General features: G+C 32.8%; 1 protein-coding gene across 1 annotated transcript in view; it reads left to right on the top strand.

Annotated features, from left to right (window-relative positions):
* Positions 1–12,236, top strand: part of LOC128167220 (phosphatidate cytidylyltransferase, photoreceptor-specific-like) — a 108,989-nt gene that overhangs the window by 7,854 nt on the left and 88,899 nt on the right. The window contains exon 2 of the mRNA XM_052832799.1: positions 7,132–7,268. Within this exon, the coding sequence (XP_052688759.1) occupies positions 7,132–7,268 (137 nt within the window). The remainder of the gene's footprint in view (positions 1–7,131; positions 7,269–12,236) is intronic.

Here is a 12,236-nt window from a genome sequence, read left to right as displayed (position 1 = left end):
CATATGTATGGTACATGTACTCTGCACTGTGCATCTTGATAATTTTCTTGCAAAAATTCTGATGTTACACATTTTTAAAACGATATTTAATGACGTCATACAAGAATACTATGAGAGATATTTAAAAAAGAAAAACAGTAATAGTAATATCCTTAGAGTATATGATAGTAAAATTTTCAATATTTAAAACGAGGCCATTTTTTCATGGTTTGTGGGTCAGGTTCTTAATATCCCATTTGGGCTATTATATCCCAAATATCCTCAACATAATCCACTTCGGCTACAAGGTAAATAAAGGTCATAAAGGTTTTTTTTTCGCTTGAAAACCCTTTGGATATGTCTGTATCAATTTGTCGCTGATATAATTAAGGTCAGACGACACTTTCCTCAATTTTAGATAACTTTTTGCAGGAATTTGTTAATGGTTTACTACTACTTTGACAAGCTTTCTTGCCAAAAATTAGGGTACCTTACCAGGCATTTCTGCAAAATACTACAATATGCAATTTCCTATATAATCTTCTTGAAATATTTTCAATGAAAATACACTTGAATTGCTGATATAAAAATAAGTACATCTACAGCACAGCGAAAATCACTGAAGTATAACTATATCTCGGCCGGGGCGGGGCTTTGAACTCTAGAACCTATACGCTACTCGAAGTGAGCGGCCACGGTTCTAACCACTCGACCATCCAAACACATACACAAATTCAGGTAAATTTTGATCCTTTTTAAAGTAATTATAAAATTAATATTTTTTATTGGAACTCTTTATTACGAGGAGATACAAAAAAAATTCTCGAGGAACGTGTCGTCTGACCTTAAACAATTTTTGCTAATTTTTAGCTCACCCAATTTTACTGATCACCTGTTGTCCATCCGCCTGACTGCCCATCTGTCCCTCGAGCTGTCCATTCAGCTGTCTGTAAACTTTTTACATTATTTTCTTTTTCCTTAGAATCACTAGGCCAAATTTAACCAAACTTATTACAAAGTATCCTTATGGCAGTGTTTTCAACTCATTAAAAAACTAGCTAGACACTCAGGGCTGACAGCTAGTATAATTTGTCAGCCCTGTAAAAATTCAAACGGCCCGGAGAAAATAGTTTACATTTGTATATATTTTTTTTAATTTGCATGTAAACCATTAAAAAATCTGTTTTTCGATTTTGATTTGCCATAAACTTGTTGTTTTTGGTTGTAAATTTGTCGTACAATAATCTCAGCAAAATTCGTCAAGACTGAACATTTTTGACGGACGTCTCTTCCAAATCTCTGATTGTTGAAATGAATTAAATTTTGATAAAAAGAAGTTCATATTTAGTGGGATTTAAACCATTTAACGGTAGGAAACGAACATTTTATGTTGATAGGGAATTAAAACGATATTCAAAGTAAAAAAGTTGATTTAATTCAGCGTACTTCTTGGAACGACTGGCTGAAGTTTGACCAAATTTTACTGAATCACTATGTGTCGTACTGGTCTGAGTTTCGGAAGAGACGAATGTCAAAAATTTTCAGCCTCGACTAATCTGGCTGAGGTTACCCTGTATTATTGCCATGCTCACATATCAAGCATTGTGTATGTGAATTAAATGCTTGTTTTGACTTTTTAAATGACCATACAAGGAAAGCGATAGTGTGACAAGAATCGGTTAAGAATTTTCAAAACTCCGATTCCAATATTATATACAGTTGGCTGAAAAAATATCCATGTCCTGTTGGGAGCTCGTACAAACAAATTTGTTTGCCCTTGCCAAAAGTTATGCGTCTCGAGCGGTCGGGCGGATGGTTATTTTAAACACTGCTAATAGGAAGAGGAATCTGAATTGCTAAAATAAAGGGCAAAATCCTTTTTAAAAGGGAGATCATTGGGAAACAGTGAAAATAGGGTGAATGTCTTAAAAAATCTTCTCAAGAATACTGTACAAGAAATATGCCATAAAGTCTAATGTATAGCATGCACATGTGGTGTTCCGATGGGGCTTCGACCTTCCCACTTTCGCCCATAGGGTGAAGACATGAGAGTGCAAATTTGCGAAGGCGAAGGTGCAGGGGCAAATGCGAAGATGCGACGGCGAAGTGCAAAGATGCGAAGGAGCGACATTACTATCGAGGAATGTCCCATAATGAAACAAGCATTCTGAGAGTATTGCATAAGCAATACACGTCCCCTATCGATTTGTGGAAATTGTGAAAACAATGCACTGTTATGCAGAATATCGAACCCGAACATTAAAAAATTGGAATTTAAAAAATTAATTTTCTCGAAAATATGTCAACCAGACGCTACAAAAGTGTAAACTTGATCTGTAGTTTGACATTTTGAAGCTGTTCAGCAAATTTCATATTATTCCTCAAATGCTTAAGAAAAAAAGTGTGGAAAACTGAAGTGGGACGGACAGATGGACAGACGAACAGACGGAGTGACACACAGAGGAAAGCTATAGTCGCCTCCGGTGAAAACCGGTAGGGGACTAATAAGAATGTTACTGTTTTTAATTCACGGTAAACAGACAGCTGGTATGTGACAGAAGAAATCATCGTATTAAGCATATACTTTCAGAAAATCGATGTAGAAAGTCAAAAGAGTAATTAAAGTTATTAAATTTGCTTAACATATATATTTTAAGCAATTTTAAAAATATATCAGTGTTTTGTGGCTGTTTGGTCTCTTCCGTATTCGTCGGTGTATCATTAGGTATCGTAATTTTACATAGGGTAAACTTAATTGCAACACCAACCTCCGTGGTTCTGTCTGATAGAACTAAGTTTAATATTTTACCAAACCTTTTATATTTTATTAATACCTTATTGCTAAATTTCATTTAATCAAGTTATACTTTGAAAGCTAATTGTATATACAGGGTATGGCGTCCATTAGCTCAACACATGGTTTCATATTCAAATAGAGCTATCCCCTGTAATTGCTATGAATGAGAAAACGAAATACCTACCATAAAATATTTAATTTGTGTTCTTTCCATTATTTAATTAAATAGTGACTTGCCGTTATGCAGAGAAGTTGTAATGTTAAAAACACAGTTAATGCAATGAAGTGTAACAGTGTACACTACGTGCCCCCAGGCTGTGTTTTAGTCACGGATTTCACACCCTTGTATATACACACGACACGAATACCATTAATTCATCCAACAGAAAATTAATTGTAAAAACACAAAGCATTTGATTTATTCTACACCCAAAACCAGTGATTCCCACGAACGCACACAAGAAGAATTCATAAAAATTATGACTCATATTACATTCTACCCGGTTTCGTTTTCTTTTTTACTATGCAATAATAGTTTCCAGGGTTCATACACCAACGTGGGAATTTTTTTTTTTAGATTGGGGTTGTAAAGAAATACCTCATACAGTACTGTACATTTTATTACTCACAATGTCATTACAAAAATTATCAACGGAACAACTATCGAACAATAGTTCAAACGAATGAAAAAAAACCAATCCTCATAATAAACTGCTACAACAATACAATGGATAAAAACAGTGGATTTTATATTTTACTGTTTAATTTTTTCAACTTCGAGTCTACGATAAGCCTATCCCGGGGGATAGGCCGGGGCTCGCTCATCAGAGAAAAAAATATACCGGCCTATGCCCCCAAAAATACGGTACACAATAAAATATTTATAAACATTCATAGTAAGCATGATGACCTAGTGCATGCATGCCAATAATATCATGGATTAATTGGAAAACCTTGGCGAGTACGGTACCTGCATTAAATTTGCCATGTAATAGTCTATATATATTAGATATTATGATATTGTAGTATATGATTATATACAATAATTTATAACATGATACAATGTCATATGATAAGCTACAATATTATATATTGCATCATTATTTATAACAAAATTATATTGTATTAAATGATCTATATTGTAAGTATCATAGGATGCAATATCATATTTTATATTATTGTATTGATTAACATTGTGTCTTATAATACAGTATGAAATGAACATATGATTACCCTGGTATCATACAAATTTATAACATATGATATACTATATCATGTCAAAACAGTATACATGAATATCCAAGATCATTAACTATGATTTTCATATAATATAATAAAGGTGGTCTCATAAATGTGATGTCTCATAAAGATGATGCCTCGTCCCGGTGAGCTTTGTAATCTTTGATTACCTATTTTTTTTTTTTACAATTTAGGAATTTTTGATTAACTATGACTTTACATACTTAGTTTAGTTTATAAAAGAGCTGAGAATGCAACATCTAATGGCAAATGGTTAAGGTTCATCAACACATTCATATTTCCGTAAATGGATAGATAATGAATTTTATTTTTTAGTTCACGTGTGCTTTGTCCGGAATTTATAGAGTAGATCTTTAGAAATCTGATTCTCTGAAACCAATCAACCAGAAAAAAACAGAATGAAACTTAAGTAAATGCATAAATGAGAATCCTCGACAAGTTTGTATGTGGGCTATGGTACTCAGGTGACTTGGCCTATTGTTTGGAACAGGTCACATGTTTTATAGATAATAGCTTGCCTAGTTGATTTAACTATAAAATAAATGAATCACCAAGGTAGCTTCAGCTGGAAAGCCTGATCTCCATAAGGAATATCTTACCTCACTCAAACCTGCTTGATAGATGTGTTTGTTGTTGAATGAAATAACATGATTCCAAAGATATTGTATTGTATGATATGTTACACTATTGTTTCAAATAATACAATATTTTATCATGTATTGTGAAAAAAATATGATAAAATATAACATTGTATCATTTTTTTTTTCATTATGATATAATAATGTATCATGATATTGTTATGTATAATATTGTATATGATACAATATTGTATACTATGATATTGTATTACATATTATTTTATCACATGATATTGTTTCATATGATATTGCAGTATTTAATATTGTATCCTATGATACAATATTGTAACATATATAATATCATATCATATATGATATTGTATAATATGGAATTGGTCAATTATGTAATATATTTTATCTCATGAAATTGTATTATATGATATTGTAATATATAATGTGGTATGATATGATACAATAATGTATATAGAGGATATCTATATTGTGTGATTTTATATTTGCTTTATCCAACGAGTTGAAATGGTGTATATATTCGCGAGGCTTGCCGAGCGAATATAACCATTTCAACGAGTTGGATAAAGCAAATATAAAATCACACAATTATAAATGTTCTATTTATCTCATACAATTTGATTTATATTATGAAGCTTTTGAGACAGTCCCTTGTGTGACACAAATTGGTGTTTTTTTTTCAAAGATTAAAAACGATGATGCAACGTTGTGTTATGCGGCTATTGTGACCTTGCGCAATACAATTTAGTACGTCATTCCTGAGATAAATCTAACTGTTTTGATGTAAAGTTTCACTGAAATAAACCTTAAAATATTTTTTTAGCTCTAGATAATTTTTCTTAGAGCTTATTTACTTGATTAAATGGAAATTCCGATTAGAAGAGTTGAATAATCAAGTTTGTTGACATACACGAAGTTGCGAATGCTCGTTAGTTTGAATTGACTCGAACGAGGAACAGTTGTTGATGCATGATGTTTAATAAAACAAACACTAGGCTAGCCTTATCATTCGAAATTGAAAATAGTGAATAAGGATGCTTACTGGTGGTGGAATCAAAGTCTCATGAAACATTATTTCGGTAAGTTCTTGTATATAAACACAACCAGAGCGCTCTGTTTTCATCGCGTCGTCATGATGAACTCCTTGATAGTTAACGTAATTTGTAGTTTTATAAACTTCACAAAGCAAATTGAAAGTTTGAAGTGGACTAAATTTATCAAAAATCTTGACAAACAAGAAAAAAGGGTCTTGTGGTTACGGTTATGAATAACTTTGCAAAAAAGGTGGGGGGGGGGGTAACCCAACCCCCCCCCCCCCCCCCCCCCCCCTCACAATAGCCCCCGGTTCCGACGCCTGTGCTACGCAGTTATGTGTTTTCCTTCATATTTGTAATTTAAATCTTTGACAAAATCAATTTTATATTAATTTTTGTAGTAGATATAGTTATGTTGAAAGTACTAGCAAATCTTCGAAAATAGGTTACTAAAGCGTTGAAGCGAGGGGCTGTGTCAAAAATAGTTCTGACCGGAAGTATTTGATATAGCATCACCCGTGTGATATAGCAAAGGTTTATCACACAGGTAATATACACCACACGTATGAGATAAGATATGATATTGTATGATATGATATGATAAAAATGTTTCAAATTATATTTTATCATATGATACAATATCATAATGTATCGAATATGATACAATATTCTACCATACAATATCATACTTTATTATGAAATATTAAATCGTATGTTACAATTTTGTGATGTTTTATGTGATATGATATTGTATCATATGATATGATAAAAATGTTTCAAATTTTATTTTTTCATATGATACAATATCATAATGTATCGAATATGATACAATACTATATTGTAATATACATTATGAAATTGTATTATGCAATCAAAAACAGTAATGTATAAAATGATACAATGTCATATCAAATATAAAAAAGTATAAGGTTTTCTTTTATATTTCTTGGTGTTATAATACTTTGTGATTTTAATTTATTGGATATTTAGTCGATAATATAGATTGAAATGCAATGCAATTGAATACTTAAACTCCATTTGTGTAGCAATCCACCTTAGGCATATCGTAAAAAACAGCAAACAACTGCAGTCAAACTTCATCATCTTTAACTAGATGGGACTGTTCAAAAACTTCGAGATATCTGAGCATTTGAGATATCGAGGGTAAAATAGTTAAAAAATAAGTGGGTTTGACTTAAAAATCCTTTCCACATATCCATTCCATTCGAGAAATCTAAGTTCAACTAATTCACTTAAAAATTCAATCGTAAATATTCTTTTAATTCAATAAGCCAAATTATTTATGACTGTATGTTCTTCTACGTTAGGTCAATTTTGATGTTTCTGAACTCGTTCAATATGTTGGAAGGGCACAGGTAACATTTGCTTCACCTTATTGGTCTCTAATATTACCATGGAAGTACATAATTGTAAATGTCAATTTTCATTGCAGTCAGTACCTCAGTCTGATGATGAAGAGGTAACAGATATTCCAGGAAATCCTCAGCTGCAGGATACAAAGGCTTTACCACAAGGGTCAGATAAAACAACTGAGGTACTGGACACTGCGTTGAAAGATTTGACACCCAGGTAATGGTGTTTTAAAGCTGAAAATGACTCATAAATCAGCATACACTGTTCTAACTTTCTATCTCTGCTACCAGCACAGAGCTGCATGCATGTGATTAGTTGAACACCAAAAAACTGTACAGGAGCCTTAAAGGGGAAGGAAAATAAAAATATATTGTACAATAAATCAATTAATTATCATCTACTTTAATTGTAAATCATATTCATTTTCATAAAAAAAACCAGAACAATGAATAAATCAAGAAAATTTAAATTCTCACGCCATGGGAGCTGCAATGAACTTTAATCTATTACGTCACGCTATCTATTCCAGTTTGTTTTATCAAGTGAACATGACATCGGTATCAAATCATGACATTCACTCTAAATGACAAGTTATGGAAAAATTGAAACAATATCGATTTGAGACTTTTCTTATACCTTTGACTTTCCACAAACAGAGCACGTTCATTGAAATCTAAAACAGAATTAGTATTTGATTAATCTCCGCGTAGTTGTGAAAATTGTCAACAGATGCCAAGTTCGACACGGTAATTTAGACTTAAGAGAGTGCATTTTAAACATCCTGATTACAATTATAACATACTTTTTCAGTTAGCGAAGGACTCGACTTGGAATAAAAATTTACTCTGGGTCATTTTCAACTTTGAATGATAACAGTTGTGATTTATTTAATAAGAATGCATATATTTATTCATACATGCATTTATTCTTTAGATTGATGTGTGAACCTCATCAATTATCAATTTTTTTTAGTTGATTACTTCAGTATCAGAAAATCACAAGTTAGCATTTTATTCAGAGCGCTATGTAAACCAAGCGGAATAGATGGTGTGACCTCAAATTTTTTTGGGGGGAGGGTTTTAATACAAAAGAGTTCTACATCATGTAAGCCTTAAGTAAATACAATTTCTCTAACTTTAAACATGCATAAAGTTTAATTTTGTAGTTTATTTTCAAAACAGCATGACCCCTTGTGATAATTTAAACCACTTTATTAATATAGGTTAAATATGATTTATTTATTATTATTATTATATTATAATAATAAAATGTTTTTTAAAGCAATTATGTTTTTTAGCTCACCTGAGCTAAAAGTTCAGGTGAGCTATTCTGATCACATTTTATCTATCGTCCATCAGTCTGTCTGTATGTCTGTTCGTCTCTATAAACTTTTTAGCTCACCAGAGCTGAAAGCTCAAGTGAGCTATTCTGATCACATTTTGTCCGTCGTCCGTCTGTCAGTCCGTCTGTCTGTCCGTCTGTCCGTCTGTAAACTTTTTACATTTTGAACTTCTTCTCTAAAACTGCTTATCCAATTTCAACCAAATTTGGCACAAAGCATCCTTATGGGAGGGCGAATATAAATTGCAAAAATTAAAGTCCGATCTGTATTCAAAGCGGAGAAAACCTTGAAACTGTAGAAAAAGGGGGGGGTGCATTTTTAAAAATCTTCTTCTCAAGAACTACCGAAGCAAATTCAACGTAGTTTAGCATAAATTATCCTTATGGGAAGGAAAATATAAATTGCAAAAATTAAGGGGTAATTTTGTTTCAAATCGAAGTTATTACGAAAATAATAATAAAGGAAAGGCGTATTTCAATCGGGCTCGGCATCCGGTAAAATGGGTAGGCAAGACTTGGCCTTGGCAAAACAAAAGATTGGCAGTTATTAATCTGCCAATCTCATTAAAATTTCAGGATATTTGATGGACTAGTATATTTGTATTCGCTGTAGATATTGCTGCAAAATAATGCGTATTTGGAATTGACGATTGCCGATCTGCCCTGGCATTTATTTTGCCACAGCCCGGGTTTGCATACCCATTTTACCAAGACTCGTATTCCATACTTCTAAAACGAGGTTCTTTGTTTAAAGCAGCCATGACATTATACGAAAAAGGGTCGATCTGACTATGATGAATTTGCTTGTTGTGCAACAGTTCGCGTATGAAGGGAAGTTTTGAAACATGAAAAATATATTGGTGCCGATTTTGTAAATTGAGGCTAAATATTTCAATGCGTTGACAGTTTTCACACATGATGTTGGTGTTAGCTTGTTCTGATTTTTGTTTCGTTTTCATTATTTATGCTTTGTAACCTGGAAACTATCGTCTGTATTTCGTGATTTTTCGTATCAAATCAATCAGAGACTTCGGTAAATCAAACAGTTACGTTAACTGTTTACCTGCGCATATTAAGCAAAGTCTGATGTATGGGTACTGAAATACAATTCATTCTATCGGTAATTCGGCATTATCTTTTGCGTAATGGTAGATTAATGCAATAGGTTTTGTTGAGATGCTCGGCATTTTCTCTAGTTTATTCAGTTTAAATAGAGTTTGATATCGCTTACGGAAATATGTAGGTATATCCATGTATATATATATGATTCATTTCGAAAAAATAAATTGTTTTCTTTATTTGTTATACATGTAGTGCATGTTGTTTACAATTTCTATTTACTAACCATATTTGAGTGTTAAGCTTCGAATTATAAGCAAGATACAGAGATTTGCTCACAATTCTATGTTTGTACACAGATCTTAAAAGCTAAAGATTAAAAAAGTATAAAAAATTGTCAATATTTATTACGAAAATTTTCAAAATCTGTTCTTCCAGAAACCCACTTATTGAATTGTAAACTTAACCTTTTTAGCTCACCTGAGGATGGGACCACAATGGGGGGTCGAAGTTTAACATGAATATATAGAGTAACTCTTAAGAAATCTTCTTCTCAGAAACTAATCGGCCAGGAAAGCTGAAACTTGTGTGGAAGCATCTTCAGGTAGTGTAGATTCAAAGATGTGAAAATCATGACCCCTGGGGGTAGGGTGGGGCCACAATGGAGGGTCGAAGTTTAACATATGAATATAAAAAGTAAATCTTAAAAAATCTTCTTCTCAGAAACTAATCGGCCAGGAAAGCTGACACTTGTGTGGATGCATCCTTAGGTAGTGAAGATTCAAATTTGTGAAAATCATGACCCCCGAGGGTAGGGAGGGGCCACAATAGGGGATCGACGTTTTACATAGGAATATATACAGTAAATCTTTAAAAATCTTCTTCTCAGAAAATAATCAGAGAGGAAAGCTGACACTTGTGTGGATGCATCCTCAGGTAGTGTAAATTTTAAAGTTGTGAAAATCATGACCCCCGGGAGTAGGGTGGGGCCACAATGGGGGATCGAAGTTTAACATAGGAATATATACAGTAAATCTTTAAAAATCTTCTTCTCAGAAACTAATTCGCCGGCAAAGCTGGAACTTGTGTGGAAGCATCCTCAGGTAGTGTAGATTCAAAGTTGTGAAAATCATGACCCCTGGGGGTAGGTTGGGGCCACAATGGGGGATAGAAGTTTAACATATGATTATATACCGTAAATCTTCTTCTCAGAAACTAATTAGCCAGGAAAGCTAAAACTTGTGTGGAAGCATACTCAGGTAGTGTAGATTCAAATTTGTGAAAATCATGACCCCTGGGGGTAGGTTTGGGCCACAATGGGAGGTCGATGTTTTACATAGGAATAAACAGAGTTATTCTTTAAAAATCTTCTTCTCAGAAACTAATCAGCCAGGAAAGCTGAAACTTGTGTGAAAGCATCCTCAGGTAGTGTAGATTCAAAGTTGTGAAAATAATGATCCCCAGGGGTAGGGTGGGGCCACAATGGGGGGGGGGGGGGTCAAAGTTTAACAAAGGAATATATAGGGTAAATCTTTAAAAATCTTCTCAGAAACTAATCAGCCAGATGATTCTTTATAATTGTTAAGACTTTGGCCCCAGGACAATTCTTTGGCCTCACGAGAAGGTTCAGAGTTTGATGTACGTTTATATCCCATATATAAACTATTGTTAGGGATCTTTTTTTAGATCTGCAATACTCAACATATGATATGACTATAAAATCATCCTGTTAGAAAAGGGACTAATGATTATAAACATAAGAATATCCAGGGGAAAATGGATTTTATTTATACAGGATTTACATGATTTATTGTACATTGTCCAGATAGTTTGTATTATGACTCCATTGAGCTGATTTTATCATACCTCTTGTTCCTCAGGTGAGCGATGTGGCCCATGGGCCTCTTGTTATATTTTGAGATTCTTCTCTAAATCCGCTTGGCCAATTTCAACCAAATTTGGCACAAAGCATCCTTATGGAAAGGCAAATATAAATTGCATAAATGAAAGACCGATCTTTATTCAAAGAGAAAACCTCGAAACTTTACAAAAAGGGGGGTGCATTTTAAATTTTTTTCTGAAGAACTACTGAGTCAAATTCAACGTAATTTAGCATAAATAATCCTTATTGAAAGGGAAATATAAATTGTAAAAATTATGGACTAATTCTGTTTCAAATTTGAGTAATTTACGAAAATAATAATTAAGACAAAGAGAATGGGGGTCAATCAGTTTAACTTCATGCATGCAGGCTCAATATTTCATATATTAAAAACCAGGTTAGAGATAGAGAACCAGTCTATGTTAAAAGCAGTCATTTTAAATGCAGATAAATTTGCTTGTTGTGCAACAGTTTACGTTCGAAGGGAATATTTGAAACATCCAAAATATATTTGTGCCATTTATGTGAAGTAAATTATATATCAGAGGTTAAATATTTCAATGCATTGACATTTTCACTTGTGACGGTGGATTTAGTTTGTTTTGATTTTCGTTTCTTTTTAACTTGAGAGGAACTTTCGCCTGTATTTTAGAATTTTTACATGTAGACTGGTTAATCAGACAACTGATTGTTTACATTGTACCTGCGCAAAATCTGATGCACTAACAACATATTATAAAATACGATTCATACATGTAATTAGGTACGATCTCTACGTAATGGTTGATTAATGCAACATGTTTTATTAAGATGCTCAGCATTTTCAATCTAAATGGAGATTATTTTCGCTGCTAGAAATATATAAGTATATATATGATTAAAAATAAATTGTGTTTTTTCTT

This window comes from Crassostrea angulata, chromosome 10 (assembly GCF_025612915.1).
Source record: "Crassostrea angulata isolate pt1a10 chromosome 10, ASM2561291v2, whole genome shotgun sequence".
NCBI lineage: Eukaryota > Metazoa > Mollusca > Bivalvia > Ostreida > Ostreidae > Magallana > Magallana angulata.
Note: the sequence above shows the minus strand (reverse complement) of the source record. Positions and strands in the feature narration are given on the sequence as shown.